Source organism: Carcharodon carcharias, chromosome 26 (genome assembly GCF_017639515.1).
Source record: "Carcharodon carcharias isolate sCarCar2 chromosome 26, sCarCar2.pri, whole genome shotgun sequence".
NCBI classification, from domain to species: Eukaryota; Metazoa; Chordata; class Chondrichthyes; order Lamniformes; family Lamnidae; genus Carcharodon; species Carcharodon carcharias.
In genome coordinates, this window is record NC_054492.1 from 22438377 (window position 1) to 22462721 (window position 24345).

The 24345-nt window shown below is 55.6% G+C and overlaps 1 protein-coding gene across 4 annotated transcripts in view; it reads right to left on the reverse strand.

Moving 5' to 3' along the window:
• homer2 (homer scaffold protein 2) overlaps positions 1-24345 on the reverse strand; it is a 50240-nt gene that overhangs the window by 10389 nt on the left and 15506 nt on the right. For all 4 annotated transcript variants that reach the window (XM_041175328.1, XM_041175330.1, XM_041175329.1 and 1 more), the window contains 2 exons: positions 5935-6066; positions 1217-1309 (listed from right to left, as the gene is read on the reverse strand). In XM_041175328.1, coding sequence (XP_041031262.1) covers positions 1217-1309; positions 5935-6066 — 225 coding nt within the window. The remainder of the gene's footprint in view (positions 1-1216; positions 1310-5934; positions 6067-24345) is intronic.

Consider the following 24345-nt stretch of genomic DNA (forward strand, 5'->3'; position numbering starts at 1 on the left):
AGCTCAGTCAGTAGTGGTGCTACTAAGCCACTCTTGGTGATGGACATTGAAGTCCCCCACCCAGAGTACACTGTGCACCCTTGTCACCCTCAGTGCTTCCTCCAATTGGTGTCCAACATGGAGGAGCACTGATTCATCAGCTGAGGGAGGGTGGTACGTGGTAATCAGCAGGAGGTTTTCTTGCCCACGTTTGACCTGATGCCATGAGATGAGATTGGCATTGTCAGTGCTGGATCAATGCCAGTGGTTGTCCAATTTCATTCCTTTTTGTAGGTTCATAGCAGCTTGATACAACCAAGTGGCTTGTAGGCCAGACCAGGTGAAGACAGCAGATTTCCTAAAGGGCATTAGTGAAATAGATGGGTTTTTTTTTACAACAATTGACAATGGTTTCACAGTTACTATTGCCAAGCTCCAGATTTATGAATTTAATTTAAATTCCACCAGCTGCCCTGGTAGGATTTGAACCCGTGTTCCCCATTAACCTGGGCCTCTGGTTTAATAATCCAGTGACATAACCACTACGTCATCATCTCCCCCAGGCTCTTCACCACCCTCTGAAATGACTGTCCATCAGGGTGCTCAGGGATGGAAATAAATTCAGCCTTTGCCATCGGCAGAAACCAGCACCTGCCTTTGCAAAGTGACATCCCTGGATTGGCAGCACGGGCTGAGTTTCAGAGCAGGCTGAAGAGTTTCATTCCTTTTTTGAATTTTAAAACGGTCTTCAATCTTGAAAAGATCATCACGGGATTTCTGACACACTCCTTTCACCATGTAATCCTTACCATAAGTTGCTGCACTAAATGGAGTGAGATAGAAGCTGCTGAGAACTCTGTCTCTATAACTGGGCAGAGAGAAGCATATAAAGAAAAGTACTGGTGGCAGTTGTAGGGACTGAGAGGGTGAGGCCTCCAAATTTGCATCAGAACCAGACTGTAAATCTAACAGCTCATCAGTAACTAAACTCCCCATCAGCCTGAGCACTAGCCACACATCACTGGGTCTCAAATCCTCAAATAACTTTCTTGGGATGTGGGCATCGCTGGCAAGACCATTTATTGCCCATCTCCCTAACTGCCCTTGAGAAGGTGGTGGTGATCCGCCTTAAACTGCGGCAGCCACGTGGCATTTGTACATGTGGCGCTGTTAGGGAGGGAGTTCCAGGGTTATTAACACAGTGATGACCTCACCCTCCCAGGACAGGTTTACTTACACGGGAATGATTACTCGATGTTTCAGTTTTCTCCTGTGAACGATCTCTCGCCAGTTTCGCTGCCTCTTTAACTTCCTGAAACTTCTCTGCAAACTGCAATATATTAAATTTGTGTTATGGGGTGTTTGGAATTGAGTCGTGTTACAGTGACAGAGAGTTACAGCAACTAAATCTAGCAAAGGCTTCAGGCTGTCTCACAAGACAGCCCCTGTCAGACATTGTCTTCACAAATGTACCTGATCCCAATTATTCTGTAACTCGGGGATTTGCAATCTTTGACAACATTGATTGATCACCTGAAACTCCCTCTTTTCCAAAAATAATCCCCCAATTCTTCACTGCTAGAAATCCCTTGCCTCCTGCTGCTCTCTCTGGGCCCACTCAAAGGGGTAATAGCTGTTCCATGATCACAACTGCCCAACGTCTTATCAGTTCCAATTCCCACTCTCTCATCCACTTTACTGATGCCTTATTGCAAAGGTTGAGAGTGCAGAGTTTAACAGCTACACTTACCCACCCCCGCACCACACTCGTGACCCTCTGCTGTGTACACCATTCTCTGTGTAAAGACATCAATAGCATGGTCCCTGGTGCCAGTGTTAGTATCCCTAACATGAACCCACCCGGTGCAGTCCAGAAATAAACTCCCATTGGGAAAGTCGCCTGGAGCCGTGTTTTCCAATTTTGCAGTTCCGGTCACTCTCAAGGCCTGTGTTCCTCATGATATTTTGATGCTAAATTACAGGCGGATCACTGTGAAGAATATTTTCCCAATAAGAGCAGTTCAGACGGTTTACTCGAGAAGGAATTGAGGGCTGGGAGCATTGAGTCTGCGCTGGTCAAACATGTACCTAACTATTCTAATCCCATGTTCCAGCACTGGGCCCATAGCTTTGTATGCCAAATACTTCTTAAATGTTATGAGGGTTTCTGCCTCTACCACCCTTTCAGGCAGAGAGTTCCAGATTCCCACCACCCTCTGGGTGACAGAATTCTTCCTCACATCCCCTCAAAGCCTCCTGTCCCTTACCTTAAATCTATGCCCCTGGTTATCGATCCCTCCACCAAGGGGAGAAGTTCCTTCCTGTCTACTCTAACTATGCCCCTTATACGTTTATACACCTCAATCATGTCCCCCCCTCAATCTTCTCTGCTCCAGAGAAAATAACCCCAGTCTATCCAATCTCTCCTCATAACTAAAACTCTCCAGTCCAGGCAACATCCTGGTAAATCTCCCCTGCGCTCTCTCTAGTGCAATCACATCCTTCATATAATGTTGATTCCATAACTGCACACAATACTCTAGCTGTGGCCTAACCAGTGTTTTACACAGTTCCAGCAAAACCTCCCTGCTCCTGTGACCTATGCCTCAGATAACAAAGGGCAACTATCCCTGTGAGAATTTCTGACAAAACACAGCAGGTTCACTGTTCATAGAGAAATAATCCAAACTAACCGGAGTATCTTTACACTCACCCCTTAACCCTCACTCCCACACCCTCACTCCTACACCCTCACTCCCTCGCTTACACACCCTCACCCCCACAGCCTCGCTCCCACCGCCTCACTCCCACACCCTCACACCCTCACACCCACTCCCTTACTCCCACCCCCTCACACCCACACACTCGCTCCCACCGCCTCACTCCCACACCCTCACTCCTACACCCTCACTCCCTCTCTTACACACCCTCACCCCCACAGCCTCGCTCCCACCGCCTCACTCCCACACCCTCACACCCTCACACCCACTCCCTTACTCCCACCCCCTCACACCCACACACTCGCTCCCACCGCCTCACTCCAACACCCTCACTCCTACACCCTCACACCCTCACTCCCACTCCCTCACGCCCACCCCCTCACACCAACACACTCGCTCCTACCCCCTCACTCCTACACCCTCACTCCCTCACTTACACACCCTCACCCCCACAGCCTCGCTCCCACCCCCTCACTCCCACACCCTCACTCTGGCGCTCCCACACCCTCATTACCACACCATCGCTCCCACACCTTCAATCCCTCGCTCCCACCCCCTCATTCCGTCACTCCCACACCCTCACTCCCACACCCTCGCTCCCACACCCTCGCTCCCACACCCTCGCTCCCACACCCTCACTCCCACACCCTCACTCCCATACCCTCGCGCCCCCACTCCCACACCCTCGCTCCCACACCCTCGCTCCCACACCCTCGCTCCCACACCCTCGCTCCCACACCCTCACTCCCACACCCTCACTCCCACACCCTCACTCCCACACCCTCACTCCCACACCCACACCCTCCCTCCCACACCCTCACTCCCACACCCTCACTTCCACACCCTCACTCCCACACCCTCACTCCCACATCCTCACTCCCACACCCACACCCTCACTCCCACACCCTCACTTCCACACCCTCACTCCCACACCCACACCCTTACTCCCACACCCTCACACCATCACCCTCACACCCTCACTCCCACAACCTCGGTCCCACACCCTCGCTCCCACACACACCCTCACTCCCACACACACCCTCACTCCCACACACACCCTCACTCCCACACCCTCACTCCCACACCCTCACACCCTGACACCCTCACACCCTGACACCCTCACTCCCTCGCTCCCACAACCTCACCCCCACACCCTCACACCCTCACATCCTCACACCCTCACCCTCACACCCTCACCCTCACTCCCACACCCTCACTCCCACACCCTCACTCCCACACCCTCACTCCCACACCCTCACTCCCTCACCCTCACACCCTCACTCCCACAACCACACATTCACTCCCACACCCTCCCTCCCACACTCTCCCTCCCACACCCTCCCTCCCACACCCTCACTTCCACACCCTCACTCCCACACCCTCAATCCCACATCCTCACTCCCACACCCACACCCTCACTCCCACATCCTCACTTCCACACCCTCACTCCCACACCCACACCCTTACTCCCACACCCTCACACCATCACCCTCACACCCTCACTCCCACACCCTCGCTCCCACACCCTCGCTCCCACACCCTCACTCCCACACCCACACCCTTACTCCCACACCCTCACACCGTCACCCTCACACCCTCACTCCCACACCCTCGGTCCCACACCCTCGCTCCCACACACACCCTCACTCCCACACACACCCTCACTCCCACACCCTCACTCCCACACCCTCACTCCCACACCCTCACATCCTCACACCCTGACACCCTCACTCCCTCGCTCCCACAACCTCACCCCCACACCCTCACACCCTCACATCCTCACACCCTCACCCTCACTCCCACACCCTCACTCCCACACCCTCACTCCCTCACCCTCACACCCTCACCCTCACACCCTCACCTTCACACCCTCCTCCTCATACCCTTACCCTCACACCCTTACCCTCACACCCTCACTCCCACACCCTCACTCCCACACCCTCACACCCTCACCCTAACACCCTCACCCTCACACGATCACCCTCACACCCTCACCCTCACTCCCACTCCCTCACTCCCACACTCAAATCCACAACCTCACCCTCACACCCTCACCCTCACATCCTCACCCTCACACCCTCACCCTCACACCCTCACCCTCACACCCTTACCCTCACACCCTCAAACCCTCACCCTCACACCCTCACTCCCACCCCCTCACTCCCACCCCCTCACTCCCACAACCTCACTCCCACAACCTCACTCCCACAACCTCACACCCTCACTCCCACCCCCTCACTCCCACAACCTCACTCCCACAACCTCACACCCTTACTCCCACCCCCTCACTCCCACACCCTCACTCCCACCCCCTCACTCCCACACCCTCACTCCCACACCCTCACTCCCACAACCTCACACCCTCACTCCCACCCCCTCACTCCCACAACCTCACACTCTCACTCCCACCCCCTCACTCCCACAACCTCACACCTTCACTCCCACACCCTCACTCCTACACCCTCACTCCCACACCCTCACTCCCACACCCTCACTCCCACATTCTTGCTCTCACTCTCACTCTCATGCCCTCAGTCTCACTCCCACACCCTCACTCTCACACCCTCATTATCTCACCCTCAATTTTGCACCCTCACTCACACCCTCACACCCTCAATCCGACACCATCACTTAATCACCCTCACCTTCACTCACATCCTCACTCCCACACCCTGACTCTCTCACCTTGACTGACACTCCCTCACTCTCATTCCCATACCCTCACTCTCACACCCTCACACCCTCAGTCTCACTCTCTCACCCTAACCCTCACTCCCACACCCTCACACTCTCACCCTCACTTTCTCACCCCCACTTTCTCACCCTCACTTTCTTGCCCTCACTCTGATGCTCACTCTCACACCCTCACTCCCACCCTCAATTACTCACCATCATTCTCACTCTCACACTCTCAATCTCACGCCCTCACTCTCACTCCTACACTTTCTCACCCTTACTCATGCCCTGATTCTCACCTTACTCTCACCCTCACTCCCACATCCTCACTCCGACACCCTCACTCCCACACCCTCACCCTCACTCACATCCTCACTCCCACACCCTCAATCCAACTCCCACACCCTCATACCTTCACCCTCACTCCCACACCCTCACACCCTCTCTTCCTTACACTCACTCCCACACCCACCCATACCCTCTCCCCATTCTCTCTCTCCCCCCCCTCCCTTCCCAACCACCCCCCACCCCCCAACCCCCGCCGCACTCAGTTTCTTACCTTGGTTAAGTGTTGCTCCGATGAGAAGCCCAGGCCGAAGACAGTGTTTGCCCGGCTGTCTGCCCACTGTCCGAACTTCTGAGACGTTTTTGTGAAGGTCATGTTTGGGGTGACCGTGCTGTTTATAATCACCTGCAAGACACATATGGAAGAATCCTATCAGGAAAGGAAAACATCAAACTACATTGACAAAAACTGCTCCTTTTCACTCCTCTGTGTTCCATTTCTCTCCTCAGTGCCAGGTTCCCAACTCCCCAGGTTACTAGGTTACTCAGTTACTTGGTTACTAGGTTACTGGATTCCCGGGTTACCAAGCTGTGCCAGCATCACTCTCAGCCGTGATTATTGTGCACCTCTCGGGCTCAAAGTGCCTATTCTGCTGTCCTGGCACTGCTTGGTGCATCACTTTGACTTTAGTCCTGGGATTGATGAAGCTTCTGTGATCCACTCACTCACCCTCACAGAGCGAGGGAGCACCCTCACTCACTCACCCTCACAGATTGGATCATTTTATTGATTAGGTTTTGAGGAAAGGTGTCACAGTGTAACACAACACTTCCTCATCAAACCCTCTCCTCATCGCTAACTCCTGTGGCAGGCAGCACTGAAACAATAACACTTTAAACAGACAACACACAGCAACAGATCAAACAACGTCTCAATCTCATCACTGCTCCAACTCTTCATCCGGACTCTGCTCAGAATATCACAAAATTACAGCAACTAACAGGACTTTCCAAGATAAATCCCAGGCAAATTACAGGGAATGAGAGAAGGAGAGAGAGAGGGAGATGGGGAGAGACAGAGACAGACAGACTGACAGAGAGAGAGAGAGAGAGAGAGAAGAGGGCAGGGACACTGAAAGAGGGGGACAGAGGGAGAGGGAGGCAGAGAGAAAGACTTGCATTTATATAAACCCTTTGAAGATGTTCCAAAGTACTTCACAGCCAATGAAATATTTTTGAAGTGTAGTTGCTTTTGTGATGTGGCAGCTAATTTATGCACAGCAAGATTCCGCAAACAGCAATTGAGAAAAGTAACTGGATGATCTGTTCTCATGATATTGATTGAGGGAGAAACATTGACCAGGACGCTGGGTGTGGGAGATGCATTTTACTGCTGGATAATCTGAGATTCTGTAGAAACAATGTTGGAACGGAAATGAATGTTCCAGAGTGAGGGAACACCCTCACTCACTCACCCTCACAGAGCGAGGGAGCACCCTCACTCACTCACCCTCACAGAGCGAGGGAGCACCCTCACTCACTCACCCTCACAGAGCGAGGGAGCACCCTCACTCACACCCTCACAGAGTGAGGGACCACACTCACTCACTCACCCTCACAGAGCAAGGGACCACCCTCACTCACTCACCCTCACAGAGTGAGGGACCACCCCCACTCACTCACCCTCACAGAGTGAGGGAGCACCCTCACTCACTCACCCTCACAGAGCGAGGGACCACCCCCACTCACTCACCCTCACAGAGCGAGGGACCACCCCCACTCACTCACCCTCACAGAGTGAGGGACCACCCTCACTCACTCACCCTCACAGAGCGAGGGACCACCCTCACTCACACCCTCACAGCATGAGGGAGCACCCTCACTCACTCACCCTCACAGAGCGAGGGAGCACCCTCACTCAATCACCCTCACAGAGCGAGGAGCACCCTCACTCACTCACCCTCACAGAGCGAGGGAGCACCCTCACTCACCCTCACTCACTCACCCTCACAGAGCGAGGGAGCACCCTCACTTACCCTCACAGAGCAAGGGACCACACTCACTCACTCACCCTCACAGAGTGAGGGAGCACCCTCACTCACTCACCCTCACTCACTCACCCTCACAGAGCGAGGGAGCACCCTCACTCACACCCTCACAGAGTGAGGGACCACACTCACTCACTCACCCTCACAGAGCAAGGGACCACCCTCACTCACCCTCACAGAGTGAGGGAGCACCCTCACTCACTCACCCTCACAGAGCGAGGGACCACCCCCACTCACTCACCCTCACAGAGCGAGGGACCACCCTCACTCACTCACCCTCACAGAGCGAGGGACCACCCTCACTCACACCCTCACAGCATGAGGGAGCACCCTCACTCACTCACCCTCACAGAGCGAGGGAGCACCCTCACTCAATCACCCTCACAGAGCGAGGAGCACCCTCACTCACACCCTCACAGAGTGAGGGAGCACCCTCACTCACCCTCACTCACTCACCCTCACAGAGCGAGGGAGCACCCTCACTTACCCTCACAGAGCAAGGGACCACACTCACACTCACCCTCACAGAGTGAGGGAGCACCCTCACTCACTCACCCTCACTCACTCACCCTCACAGAGCGAGGGAGCACCCTCACTCACTCACCCTCACAGAGCGAGGGAGCACCCTCACTCACTCACCCTCACAGAGCGAGGGAGCACCCTCACTCACTCACCCTCACAGAGCGAGGGAGCACCCTCACTCACACCCTCACAGAGTGAGGGACCACACTCACTCACTCACCCTCACAGAGCGAGGGACCACCCTCACTCACCCTCACAGAGTGAGGGAGCACCCTCACTCACTCACCCTCACAGAGCGAGGGACCACCCCCACTCACTCACCCTCACAGAGCGAGGGACCACCCTCACTCACTCACCCTCACAGAGCGAGGGACCACCCTCACTCACACCCTCACAGCATGAGGGAGCACCCTCACTCACTCACCCTCACAGAGCGAGGGAGCACCCTCACTCAATCACCCTCACAGAGCGAGGAGCACCCTCACTCACTCACCCTCACAGAGCGAGGGAGCACCCTCACTCACCCTCACTCACTCACCCTCACAGAGCGAGGGAGCACCCTCACTTACCCTCACAGAGCAAGGAACCACACTCACTCACTCACCCTCACAGAGTGAGGGAGCACCCTCACTCACTCACCCTCACTCACTCACCCTCACAGAGCGAGGGAGCACCCTCACTCACACCCTCACAGAGTGAGGGACCACACTCACTCACTCACCCTCACAGAGCAAGGGACCACCCTCACTCACCCTCACAGAGTGAGGGAGCACCCTCACTCACTCACCCTCACAGAGCGAGGGACCACCCCCACTCACTCACCCTCACAGAGCGAGGGACCACCCTCACTCACTCACCCTCACAGAGCGAGGGACCACCCTCACTCACTCACCCTCACAGAGCGAGGGACCACCCCCACTCACTCACCCTCACAGAGCGAGGGACCACCCTCACTCACTCACCCTCACAGAGCGAGGGACCACCCTCACTCACTCACCCTCACAGAGCGAGGAGCACCCTCACTCACACCCTCACAGCATGAGGGAGCACCCTCACTCACTCACCCTCACAGAGCGAGGGAGCACCCTCACTCACTCACCCTCACAGAGCGAGGAGCACCCTCACTCACACCCTCACAGAGCGAGGGAGCACCCTCACTCACCCTCACTCACTCACCCTCACAGAGCGAGGGAGCACCCTCACTTACCCTCACAGAGCAAGGGACCACACTCACACTCACCCTCACAGAGTGAGGGAGCACCCTCACTCACTCACCCTCACTCACTCACCCTCACAGAGCGAGGGAGCACCCTCACTCACACCCTCACAGAGTGAGGGACCACACTCACTCACTCACCCTCACAGAGCAAGGGACCACCCTCACTCACCCTCACAGAGTGAGGGACCACCCCCACTCACTCACCCTCACAGAGTGAGGGAGCACCCTCACTCACTCACCCTCACAGAGCGAGGGACCACCCCCACTCACTCACCCTCACAGAGCGAGGGACCACCCCCACTCACTCACCCTCACAGAGTGAGGGACCACCCTCACTCACTCACCCTCACAGAGCGAGGGACCACCCTCACTCACACCCTCACAGCATGAGGGAGCACCCTCACTCACTCACCCTCACAGAGCGAGGGAGCACCCTCACTCAATCACCCTCACAGAGCGAGGAGCACCCTCACTCACTCACCCTCACAGAGCGAGGGAGCACCCTCACTCACCCTCACTCACTCACCCTCACAGAGCGAGGGAGCACCCTCACTTACCCTCACAGAGCAAGGGACCACACTCACTCACTCACCCTCACAGAGTGAGGGAGCACCCTCACTCACTCACCCTCACTCACTCACCCTCACAGAGCGAGGGAGCACCCTCACTCACACCCTCACAGAGTGAGGGACCACACTCACTCACTCACCCTCACAGAGCAAGGGACCACCCTCACTCACCCTCACAGAGTGAGGGAGCACCCTCACTCACTCACCCTCACAGAGCGAGGGACCACCCCCACTCACTCACCCTCACAGAGCGAGGGACCACCCTCACTCACTCACCCTCACAGAGCGAGGGACCACCCTCACTCACACCCTCACAGCATGAGGGAGCACCCTCACTCACTCACCCTCACAGAGCGAGGGAGCACCCTCACTCAATCACCCTCACAGAGCGAGGAGCACCCTCACTCACACCCTCACAGAGTGAGGGAGCACCCTCACTCACCCTCACTCACTCACCCTCACAGAGCGAGGGAGCACCCTCACTTACCCTCACAGAGCAAGGGACCACACTCACACTCACCCTCACAGAGTGAGGGAGCACCCTCACTCACTCACCCTCACTCACTCACCCTCACAGAGCGAGGGAGCACCCTCACTCACTCACCCTCACAGAGCGAGGGAGCACCCTCACTCACTCACCCTCACAGAGCGAGGGAGCACCCTCACTCACTCACCCTCACAGAGCGAGGGAGCACCCTCACTCACACCCTCACAGAGTGAGGGACCACACTCACTCACTCACCCTCACAGAGCGAGGGACCACCCTCACTCACCCTCACAGAGTGAGGGAGCACCCTCACTCACTCACCCTCACAGAGCGAGGGACCACCCCCACTCACTCACCCTCACAGAGCGAGGGACCACCCTCACTCACTCACCCTCACAGAGCGAGGGACCACCCTCACTCACACCCTCACAGCATGAGGGAGCACCCTCACTCACTCACCCTCACAGAGCGAGGGAGCACCCTCACTCAATCACCCTCACAGAGCGAGGAGCACCCTCACTCACTCACCCTCACAGAGCAAGGGAGCACCCTCACTCACCCTCACTCACTCACCCTCACAGAGCGAGGGAGCACCCTCACTTACCCTCACAGAGCAAGGAACCACACTCACTCACTCACCCTCACAGAGTGAGGGAGCACCCTCACTCACTCACCCTCACTCACTCACCCTCACAGAGCGAGGGAGCACCCTCACTCACACCCTCACAGAGTGAGGGACCACACTCACTCACTCACCCTCACAGAGCAAGGGACCACCCTCACTCACCCTCACAGAGTGAGGGAGCACCCTCACTCACTCACCCTCACAGAGCGAGGGACCACCCCCACTCACTCACCCTCACAGAGCGAGGGACCACCCTCACTCACTCACCCTCACAGAGCGAGGGACCACCCTCACTCACTCACCCTCACAGAGCGAGGGACCACCCCCACTCACTCACCCTCACAGAGCGAGGGACCACCCTCACTCACTCACCCTCACAGAGCGAGGGACCACCCTCACTCACTCACCCTCACAGAGCGAGGAGCACCCTCACTCACACCCTCACAGCATGAGGGAGCACCCTCACTCACTCACCCTCACAGAGCGAGGGAGCACCCTCACTCAATCACCCTCACAGAGCGAGGAGCACCCTCACTCACACCCTCACAGAGCGAGGGAGCACCCTCACTCACCCTCACTCACTCACCCTCACAGAGCGAGGGAGCACCCTCACTTACCCTCACAGAGCAAGGGACCACACTCACACTCACCCTCACAGAGTGAGGGAGCACCCTCACTCACTCACCCTCACTCACTCACCCTCACAGAGCGAGGGAGCACCCTCACTCACTCACCTTCACTCACTCACCTTCACAGAGCGAGGGAGCACCCTCACTCACCCTCACAGAGCGAGGGACCACCCTCACTCACTCACCCTCACAGAGCGAGGGACCACCCTCACTCACTCCCCTCACAGAACGAGGGACCACCCACACTCACTCACCCTCACAGAGCGAGGGACCACACTCACTCACTCACCCTCACAGAGTGAGGGAGCACCCTCACTCACTCACCCTCACTCACTCACCCTCACAGAGCGAGGGAGCACCCTCACTCACACCCTCACAGAGTGAGGGACCACACTCACTCACTCACCCTCACAGAGCAAGGGACCACCCTCACTCACCCTCACAGAGTGAGGGAGCACCCTCACTCACTCACCCTCACAGAGCGAGGGACCACCCCCACTCACTCACCCTCACAGAGCGAGGGACCACCCTCACTCACTCACCCTCACAGAGCGAGGGACCACCCTCACTCACACCCTCACAGCATGAGGGAGCACCCTCACTCACTCACCCTCACAGAGCGAGGGAGCACCCTCACTCAATCACCCTCACAGAGCGAGGAGCACCCTCACTCACTCACCCTCACAGAGCGAGGGAGCACCCTCACTCACCCTCACTCACTCACCCTCACAGAGCGAGGGAGCACCCTCACTTACCCTCACAGAGCAAGGGACCACACTCACTCACTCACCCTCACAGAGTGAGGGAGCACCCTCACTCACTCACCCTCACTCACTCACCCTCACAGAGCGAGGGAGCACCCTCACTCACTCACCTTCACTCACTCACCTTCACAGAGCGAGGGAGCACCCTCACTCACCCTCACAGAGCGAGGGACCACCCTCACTCACTCACCCTCACAGAGCGAGGGACCACCCTCACTCACTCCCCTCACAGAACGAGGGACCACCCACACTCACTCACCCTCACAGAGCGAGGGACCACATTCACTCACTCACCCTCACTGGAATTAATAAATGTCAGTTATTTTTAGCCGTTCTCTTCTCTGCTTTGAGCCCTTGGTAATGGGAGGGGAAATATTCAGCTGCTACCTGCACCAGTCCGGTCAGTGAAACGCTGCTGGACTCACCCCAATAAATTTCAGAGCGAAAAGTAACACAAGTAACACTCGAGACAGTGTCAGAGTGACGACATTATTCTGCCAGGAGAATTGGGTCCTCAGCCCTACTAACTCCAAACAGAACAAGTTAAACTAAACAAAAGCATCTTAAAATGGGCTCTGATTTCCTCTGTTTAAAATCTGACTATCTCCGCCATCTCCCCCCAGCTCTATCCTTTCTGACTCTCAACTACATCCTTCACACACTGAACACATTTCAAAATTACTTCACTGGGTTTAAAATGCTTCGGGATGTCCTGAGGATGTGAAAGGTGCTACATAAATGCAAGTTTTATCTTTCTCCTCAGCACAGGCTTGTATAAATGTATATAATTTTTTATCTTCATTGTTAAAGACTCACAGCGCTCTGAAATACACAAATCATATCTTTAAATCTGCTCAAACTGCCCCCTGAGCCATCAAATATTTCCTTTATTGTCAGTCACAGTGCTTGCACCTAACTGCAATTCTCTCAGGAGGCATCTTCCTGAACATCACAGGAACTATCTTCAGCAACCACATCTCTGAGGAAGCAAAGCAACTGAGTGTGAGACGTAGAGGAAGAAGCTTCAAAAACGGCGAGAGTCTGTGCTGCCTGAAGTGAAATTATCTTCTCTAAATTAATACGTCCTGCAGGAGGTGTGCAGGCAATTAAACTGGCCAATTAATACTGGAATCAGATTTCTGAGGAAGCAATAAACAGTATTAACAACGAGAGAAAGGAGTCACAGGAGAGGTTCCTCAGAGATACAAAGCCTCAAAGTGTGATTGTAGTGGTTTAGGAAGGCCACTGTTCACCCCCATGTTCTCAGTGTAAGGAGTGACCATTACCCCCACATTCTCAGTGTAAGGAGTGGCCGTTCACTCCCACATTCTCAGTGTAAGGGGTGACCGTTACTCCCACATTCTCAGTGTAAGGAGTGACCGTTTACCCCCACATTCTCAGTGTAAGGAGTGACCGTTACCCCCACATTCTCAGTGTAAGGAGTGACCGTTACCCCCACATTCTCAGTGTAAGGAGTGGCCGTTCACCCCCACATTCTCAGTGTAAGGGGTGACCGTTACCCCCACTTTCTCAGTGTAAGGAGTGGCCGTTCACTCCCACATTCTCAGTGTAAGGGGTGACTGTTACTCCCACATTCTCAGTGTAAGGAGTGACCGTTTACCCCCACATTCTCAGTGTAAGGAGTGACCATTACCCCCACATTCTCAGTGTAAGGAGTGACCGTTACACCCACATTCCCAGTGTAAGGAGTGACCGTTACCCCCACATTCTCAGTATAAGGAGTGACCGTTACCCTCACATTCCCAGTGTAAGGAGTGACCGTTACTCCCACATTCTCAGCATAAGGAGTGACCGTTACCCCCACATTCTCAGTGTAAGGAGTGACCATTACTCCCACATTCTCAACGTAAGGAGTGACTGTTCACCCCCACATTCTCAATGTAAGGAGTGACCGTTACTCCCACATTCTCAGTGTAAGGAGTGACCATTCACTCCCACATTCTCAATGTAAGGGGTGACCGTCACCCCCACATTCTCAATTAAAGAGTGTCAGTCACCCCCACATTCTCAGTGTAAGGAGTGACCGTTACTCCCACATTCTCAATGTAAGGAGTGACCATTCACCCCCACATTCTCAGTGTAAGGAGTGACCATCACCCCCACATTCTCAGTGTAAGGAGTTACCGTTACTCCCACATTCTCAATGTAAGGAGTGACCATTCACCCACACATTCTCAGTGTAAGGAGTGACCGTTCACCCCCATATTCTCAATGTAAGGAGTGACAATTCACTCCCACATTCTCAGTGTAAGGAGTGACCGTTTACCCCCACATGCTCAATGTAATGAGTGACCATTCACTCCCACATTCTCAGTGTAAGGAGTGACCGTTCACCCCCACATTCTCAATGTAAGGAGTGACCGTTCACCCCCACATTCTCAATGTAAGGAGTGACCTTTCACCCCCAAATTCTCAATGTAAGGAGTGGCCGTTCACCCCCACATTCTCAGTGTAAGGAGTGACCGTTCACCCCCACATTCTCAATGTAAGGAGTGACCGTTCACCCCCACATTCTCAATGTAAGGAGTGACCGTTCACCCCCACATTCTCAATGTAAGGAGTGACCATTCACCCCCACATTCTCAGTGTAATGAGTGACCGTTCACCCCCACATTCTCAGTGTAAAGAGTGACTGTTCACCCCCACATTCTCAGTGTAAGGAGTGACCGTTCACCCCCACATTCTCAGTGTAAGGAGTGACCGTTCACCCCCACATTCTCAGTGTAAAGAGTGACCGTTCACCCCCACATTCTCAGTGTAAAGAGTGACTGTTCACCCCCACATTCTCAATGTAAGGAGTGACCATTCACCCCCACATTCTCAGTGTAAGGAGTGACCTTTCACCCCCACATTCTCAGTGTAAGGAGTGACCATTAGCCCCACATTCTCAGTGTAAGGAGTGACCGTTACCCCCACATTCTCAGTGTAAGGAGTGACCATTACCCCCACATTCTCGGTGTGAGGAGTGACCGTTCACTCCCACATTCTCAGTGTAAGGAGTGACCGTTCACTCCCACATTCTCAGTGTAAGGAGTGACTGTTCACCCCCACATTCTCAATGTAAGGAGTGACCGTTCACTCCCACATTCTCAGTGTAAGGAGTGACTGTTCACTTCCACATTCTCAGTGTAAGGAGTGACCGTTACTCCCACATTCCCAGTGTAAGGAGTGACCGTTCTCCCCCACATTCTCAGTGTAAGGAGTGACTGTTCACCCCCACATTCTCAGTGTAAGGAGTGACCGTTCACTCCCACATTCTCAGTGTAAGGAGTGACTGTTCACTTCCACATTCTCAGTGTAAGGAGTGACCGTTACTCCCACATTCCCAGTGTAAGGAGTGACCATTTACCCACACATTCTCAATGTAAGGGGTGACCGTTCACTCCCACATTCTCAGTGTAAGGGGTGACCATTACTCCCACATTCTCAGTGTAAGGGGTAACCGTTCACCCCCACATTCTCAGTGTAAGGGGTGACCGTTCACCCCCACATTCACAGTGTAAGGGGTGACCGTTCACCCCCACATTCTCAGTGTAAGGGGTGACCATTACTCCCACATTCTCAGTGTAAGGTGTGACCGTTCACTCCCACATTCTCAGTGTAAGGGGTGACCGTTCACCCCCACATTCTCAGTGTAAGGGGTGACCATTACTCCCACATTCTCAGTGTAAGGAGTGGCCGTTCACTCCCACATTCTCAGTGTAAGGGGTGACCGTTATTCCCACATTCTCAGTGTAAGGAGTGACCGTTTACCCCCACATTCTCAGTGTAAGGAGTGACCGTTACCCCCACATTCTCAATGTAACGAGTGACCGTTACTCCCACATTCTCAGTGTAAGGAGTGACCATTCACTCCCACATTCTCAATGTAAGGGGTGACCGTCACCCCCACATTCTCAATTAAAGAGTGTCAGTCACCCCCACATTCTCAGTGTAAGGAGTGACCGTTACTCCCACATTCTCAATGTAAGGAGTGACCATTCACCCCCACATTCTCAGTATAAGGAGTGACCATCACCCCCACATTCTCAGTGTAAGGAGTGGCCATCACCCCCACATTCTCAGTGTAAGGAGTTACCATTACTCCCACATTCTCAATGTAAGGAGTGACCATTCACCCACACATTCTCAGTGTAAGGAGTGACCGTTCACCCCCATATTCTCAATGTAAGGAGTGACCATTCACTCCCACATTCTCAGTGTAAGGAGTGACCGTTTACCCCCACATTCTCAATGTAATGAGTGACCATTCACTCCCACATTCTCAGTGTAAGGAGTGACCGTTCACCCCCACATTCTCCATGTAAGGAGTGACCATTCACCCCCACATTCTCAATGTAAGGAGTGACCGTTCACCCCCACATTCTCAATGTAAGGAGTGGCCGTTCACCCCCACATTCTCAGTGTAAGGAGTGACCGTTCACCCCCACATTCTCAATGTAAGGAGTGACCGTTCACCCCCACATTCTCAATGTAAGGAGTGACCGTTCACCCCCACATTCTCAGTGTAATGAGTGACCGTTCACCCCCACATTCTCAGTGTAAAGATTGACTGTTCACCCCCACATTCTCAATGTAAGGAGTGACCGTTACCCCCACATTCTCAGTGTAAGGAGTGACCATTACCCCCACATTCTCGGTGTAAGGAGTGACCGTTCACTCCCACATTCTCAGTGTAAGGAGTGACCGTTCACTCCCACATTCTCAGTGTAAGGAGTGACCGTTACTCCCACATTCCCAGTGTAAGGAGTGACCATTTACCCACACATTCTCAGTGTAAGGGGTGACCGTTCACTCCCACATTCTCAGTGTAAGGGGTGACCATTACTCCCACATTCTCAGTGTAAGGGGTAACCGTTCACCCCCACATTCTCAGTGTAAGGGGTGACCGTTCACTCCCACATTCTCAGTGTAAGGAGTGACCATTCACTCCCACATTCTCAATGTAAGGAGTGACCGTTCACTCCCACATTCTCAATGTAAGGAGTGACCGTTCACTCCCACATTCTCAGTGTAAGGAGTGACCATTACTCCCACATTCTCAGTGTAAGGGGTGACCATTACTCCCACATTCTCAGTATAAGGGGTGACCGTTCACTCCCACATTCTCAGTGTAAGGGGTGACCATTACTCCCACATTCTCAGTGTAAGGGGTGACCGTTCACCCCCACATTCTCAGTGTAAGGAGTGACCGTTCACTCCCACATTCTCAGTGTAAGGAGTGACCGTTCACTCCCACATTCTCAATGTAAGGAGTGACCGTTCACTCCCACATTCTCAGTGTAAGGAGTGACCATTCACTCACACATTCTCAGTATAAGGGTTGACCATTACTCCCACATTCTCAGTGTAAGGAGTGACCGTTCACTCCCACATTCTTAGTGTAAGGGGTGACCGTTCACCCCCACATTCTCAGTGTAAGGTGTGACCGTTCACCCCCACATTCTCAGTGTAAGGTGTAACCGTTCACTCCCACATTCTCAGTGTAAGCGGTGACCATTACTCCCACATTCTCAGTGTAAGGGGTGACCATTACACCCACATTCTCAGTGTAAGGGGTGACCATTACTCCCACATTCTCAGTGAAAGGTGTAACCGTTCACCCCCATATTCTCAGTGTAAGGAGTGACCGTTACCCCCACATTCTCAGTGTAAGGAGTGACTGTTACCCCCACATTCTCAGTGTAAGGAGTGACCGTTCACCCCCACATTTTCAGTCTAAGGAGTGACCGTTCACTCCCACATTCTCAGTGTAAGGAGTGACCGTTCACTCCCACATTCTCAATGTAAGGAGTGACCGTTCACTCCCATATTCTCAGTGTAAGGAGTGACCGTTCTCCCCCACATTCTCAGTGTAAGGAGTGACCATTTATTCTCACATTCTCAATGTAAGGAGTGACCGTTCACTCCCACATTCTCAGTGTAAGGAGTGACCGTTACTCCAACATTCTCAATGTAAGGAGTGACCGTTCATCCCCACATTCTCAGTGTAGGGAGTGACCATTCACCCCCACATTCTCAGTGTAAGGGGTGACCGTTCACTCCCACATTCTCAGTGTAAGGGGTGACCATTACTCCCACATTCTCAGTGTAAGGAGTGACCGTTCACTCCCACATTCTCAGTGTAAGGTGTGACCGTTCACTCCAACATTCTCAATGTAAGGAGTGACCGTTCACTCCCACATTCTCAGTGTAAGGTGTGACCGTTCACCCCCATATTCTCAGTGTAAGGAGTGACCGTTACCCCCACATTCTCAGTGTAAGGAGTGACTGTTACCCCCACATTCTCAGTGTAAGGAGTGACCGTTCACCCCCACATTTTCAGTCTAAGGAGTGACCGTTCACTCCCACATTCTCAGTGTAAGGAGTGACCGTTCACTCCCACATTCTCAATGTAAGGAGTGACCGTTCACTCCCATATTCTCAGTGTAAGGAGTGACCGTTCTCCCCCACATTCTCAGTGTAAGGAGTGACCATTCATTCTCACATTCTCAATGTAAGGAGTGACCGTTCACTCCCACATTCTCAGTGTAAGGAGTGACCGTTACTCCCACATTCTCAATGTAAGGAGTGACCGTTCATCCCCACATTCTCAGTGTAGGGAGTGACCATTCACCCCCACATTCTCAGTGTAAGGGGTGACCGTTCACTCCCACTTTCTCAGTGTAAGGGGTGACCATTACTCCCACATTCTCAGTGTAAGGGGTGACCATTACTCCCACATTCTCAGTGTAAGGTGTGACCGTTCACTCCCACATTCTCAGTGTAAGGGGTGACGGTTCACTCCCACATTCTCAATGTAAGGGGTGACCATTACTCCCACATTCTCAGTGTAAGGTGTGACCGTTCACTCCCACATTCTCAGTGTAAGGGGTGACCGTTCACTCCCACATTCTCAATGTAAGGAGTGACCATTACTCCCACATTCTCAGTGTAAGGAGTGCCCCAGCCCTGAAAAGTTTTTTTCAAAAAGATGGAACCACGGGCAGAGGGAGACCCACAATATGTTGGAGGATATCTTACTTTGTATGCAGCATGTTGGAAGGTTTGTTAGTTTATATTCACCAGAATGTGAAACCCTATGACACTGAATGTATTATTTTGCTGCTAACACCACAAAGATTGACCCTGCAACTCATCACAGCCTGAGTATAGTCAGAGACTAATTGCTACAGCAGATTACAGAGAGATACAAATGAAGGTGACTGTTTGATTCATTTTAATTCATCCAACCAGAAGCTCCAGTCCAACTGCTTCATCCATGATGCCAGGATTTCAGGCTGTGTTTCAGACCAAGTCTCTGTTTCATGTCTTGGTCACTCATATATTGAGTATCTCCAGACCTGAGTCCTGATTTTACCTTTCCCCAGAGTGATCATGGTTCAGTCGGCATTGACCTATCGCATCCCACTGACTCTTACATCCCTCAAGAAAATTCCCTCTCCCTCTGCTTTCAAAGCTGAAAAGACCAGGGCCTGAATTTTCAGGTCGGTGGGTGGGCACAATGGGTGGGGTGGGCACAGTCAGAGGTGGGCACAGTCAGTGGTGGGCACGGTCGATGGTGGGCACAGTCAGTGAGGTGGGCACGGTCAGTGAGGTGGGAACGGTTGGTGAGGTTGGCATGGTCAGTGGTGGGCAGTCGATGGTGGGCACGGTCAGTGGTGGGCACGGTCGGTGGTGGGAACGGTTGGTGAGGTGGGCATGGTCAGTGGTGGGCACGGTCAGTGGTGGGCAAGGTCGGTGGTGGGCACGGTCGGGGTGGGCACAATCGGTGGGGTGGGCACGGTTGGTGGGGTGGGCACTGTCAGTGGTAGGCATGGTCAGTGGTGGGCACAGTCAGGTGGGCATGGTCAGGGTGGGCATGGTCGGTGGGGTGGGCACGGTCGGTGGGGTGGGCACGGTCAGTGGGGTGGGCACAGTTGGTGGGGTGGGCACAGTCGGTGGTGGGCATGGTCGGTGGTGGGCACGGTCGGTAGTGAGCACGGTCGGTGGGGTGGGCTTGGTCGGTGGGGTGGGCACGGTCGGTGTGGTAGGCATGGTCAGTGGTGGGCACGGTCGGTGGTGGGCACGGTCGGTGGTGAGCACGGTCGGTGGTGAGCACGGTCGGTGGTGGGCATGGTCAGTGGGATGAGCACATTCGATGGGGTGAGCACGGTTGGTGGGGTGGGCACAGTCAGGGTGGACAGGGTCGATGGGATGGGCACGGACAGGGTGGGCACAGTCAGGGTGGGCACAGTCAGGGTGGGCACGGTCGATGGGGTGGGCACGTTCAGTGGGATGGGCACGGTCAATGGGATGGGCACGGTCAGTGGTGGGTACAGTCAGTGGGGTGGGCACAGTCAGTGGGATGGGAACAGTCGGTGGTGGGCATGGTCAGTGGGTGTCCATGGTCAGTGGGGTGGGCACGGTCCGTGGTGGGCACGTTTGGTGGTGGGCACAGTCGGTGGTGGGCACGGTCGGTGGTGGGCATGGTTGGTGGGGTGGGAATGTCCGGTGGGTGTGCATGGTCAATGGGGTGGGCACGGTCAGTGGGGTGGGCACAGTCAATGGGGTGGGCATGGCCAGTGGGTGTGCACGGTCGGTGGGGTGGACACGGTCAGTGGGTGTGCACGGTCAGTGGGTGGTCACGGTCAGTGGGGTGGGCACGGTCCGTGGTTGGCACGTTTGGTGGTGGGCACGGTCGGTGGTGAGCACGGTCGGTGGTGGGCACGGTTGGTGGGATGGGAACGGCCGGTGGGTGTGCACGGTCAATGGGGTGGGCACGGTCAGTGGGTGTGCACGGTCAGTGGGGTGGGCACGGCCAGTGGGTGTGCACGGTCAGTGGGGTGGGCATGGTCGGTGGTGGGAACGGTCGGTGGTGGGAACGGTTGGTGAGGTTGGCATGGTCAGTGGTGGGCAGTCGATGGTGGGCACGGTCAGTGGTGAGCACAGTCGGTGGTGGGCACGGTTGGTGGGGTGGGAACGGCTGGTGGGTGTGCACGGTCAATGGGGTGGGCACGGTCAGTGGGTGTGCATGGTCATTGGGGTGGGCACGGCCAGTGGGTGTGCACGGTCAGTGGGGTGGGCACGGTCGGTGGTGGGCACGGTCTGTGGGGTGGGCATGGTCAGTAGGTGTGCACAGTCAGTGGGGGGAGCACGGTCCGTGGTGGGCACGTTTGGTGGTGGGCACAGTCGGTGGTGGGCACGGTCGGTGGGGTGGGCATGGTTAGTGGTAGGCACGGTCATTGGTGGGCACGGTCAGTGGGGTGGGCACGGTCGGTGGGATGAGCACGGTCGATGGGGTGGGCACAGTCAGGGTGGACACAGTCGAGGGGGTGGGCATGGACAGGGTGGGCACAGTCAGGGTGGGCACAGTCAGGGTGGGCATGGTCAGGGTGGGCACAGTCATTGGGATGGGCACGGTCAGTGGGATGGGCATGGTCGGTGGTGGGCATGGTCAGTGGGGTGGGCACGGTCAGTGGGGTGGGAACGGTCGGTGGTGGGCACGGTCAGTGGGGTGGGCACGGTCAGTGGGTGTGCACGGTCGGTGGGGTGGGCACGGTCAGTGGGGTGGGCACGGTCCATGGTGGGCACGTTTGGTGGTGGGCACAGTCGGTGGTGGGCACAGTCGGTGGGGTGGGAACGGCCAGTGGGTGTGCACGGTCAATGGGGTGGGCACGGTCAGTGGGTGTGCATGGTCAGTGGGTTTGCACGGTCAATAGGGTGGGCACAGTCGATGGGTGGGAAAAGTCGATGGGTGTGCACGGTCAATGGGTGGTCACGGTCAGTGAGGTAGGTGTGGTTAGTGCAGTGGGCACAGTCGGTGGTGGGCATGGTCAGTGGGGTGGGCACTGTCGATGGGGTGAGCATGGTCAACAGGGTGGGCACGGTCGGTGAGGTAGGTATGGTTAGTGTGGTGGGCACAGTCGGTGGTGGGCACGGTCAGTGGGGTGGGCACGGTCGATGGGGTGAGGTGGGCACAGTCGGAGAGGTGGGCATGGTTGGGATGGGCACAGTCAGTGTGGGCATGGTGGGTGAGGTGGGCACAGTCAGTGAGGTGGGCACGATCAGTAGGGTGGGCACGGTCAGTAGGGTGGGCACGGTCAGTAGAGTGGGCACAGTTGGTGAGGTGGGCATGGTCGGTGAGGTGCTCACGGTCAGTAGGGTTGACACAGTCACTGGGGTAGGCATGATCAGTAGGGTGGGCACAGTCAGTAGGGTGGGCATGGTCACTGGAGTGGGCATGGTCGGTGGGTTGCGCATGGTCAGTGGGGTGGGCATGGTCAATGGGGTGGGCACGGTCGGTGGGGTGGGCACGGTCGATGGGGTGGGCAAGATCAGTAGGGTGGGCACGGTCGGTGAGATGGGCACAGTCAGTAGGGTGGACAGTCAGTAGGGTGGGCACAATCAGTAGGGGGCACAATCAGTAGGGTGGGCATGATCAGTAGGGTGGGCAGTCAGTAGGGTGGACACAGTCACTGGGGTGGGCATGATCAGTAGGGTGGGCACAGTCAGTAGGGTGGGCATGGTCACTGGAGTGGGCACGATCAGTGGGTTGCGCATGGTCAGTGGGGTGGGCACAGTCACTGGGGTGGGCACAGTCGCTGGGGTGGGCACAGTCACTGGGGTGGGCATGCTCGGTGAGGTGGGCACCGTCAGTGGGGTGGGCACAGTCTGTGGGTGTGCACGGTCAGTGGGGTGGGCACGGTCGGTGGGTGTGCATGGTTGGTGGGGTGGGCACGGTCGGTGGGTGGGCACGGTCGGTGGAGTGGGCACAGTCAGTAGGGTGGGCACGGTTGGTGGGGTGGGCACGGTCGGTGGAGTGGGCACAGTCAGTGGGGTGGGAACGGTCGGTGGGTGTGCACGGTTGGTGGGGTGGGCACGGTCGGTGGGTTGGGCACAGTCGATGGGTGGGAACAGTCAATGGGTGTGCACGGTCAGTAGGGTGGGCACAGTCGATGGATGGGAATGGTCGGTGGGTGTGCATGGTCAATAGGGTGGGCACAGTCGATGGGTGGGAACGGTCGGTGGGTGTGCACGGTCAATGGGGTGGGCACAGTCGGTGAGGTGGCACGGTTGGTGCAGTGGGCACAGTCAGTGGTGGGCACGGTCAGTGGGGTGGGCACAGTCGATGGGGTGGGCACAGTCGATGGGGTGGGCACAGTCGGTGTGGGCACAGTCAGTGAGGTGGGCACGATCAGTAGGGTGGGCACGGTCAGTAGGGTGGGCACGGTCAGTAGAGTGGGCACAGTTGGTGAGGTGGGCATGGTCGGTGAGGTGCTCACGGTCAGTAGGGTTGACACAGTCACTGGGGTAGGCATGATCAGTAGGGTGGGCACAGTCAGTAGGGTGGGCATGGTCACTGGAGTGGGCATGGTCGGTGGGTTGCGCATGGTCAGTGGGGTGGGCATGGTCAATGGGGTGGGCACGGTCGGTGGGGTGGGCACGGTCGATGGGGTGGGCAAGATCAGTAGGGTGGGCACGGTCGGTGAGATGGGCACAGTCAGTAGGGTGGACAGTCAGTAGGGTGGGCACAATCAGTAGGGGGCACAATCAGTAGGGTGGGCACGATCAGTAGGGTGGGCAGTCAGTAGGGTGGACACAGTCACTGGGGTGGGCATGATCAGTAGGGTGGGCACAGTCAGTAGGGTGGGCATGGTCACTGGAGTGGGCACGATCAGTGGGTTGCGCATGGTCAGTGGGGTGGGCACAGTCACTGGGGTGGGCACAGTCGCTGGGGTGGCCACAGTCACTGGGGTGGGCATGCTCGGTGAGGTGGGCACCGTCAGTGGGGTGGGCACAGTCTGTGGGTGTGCACGGTC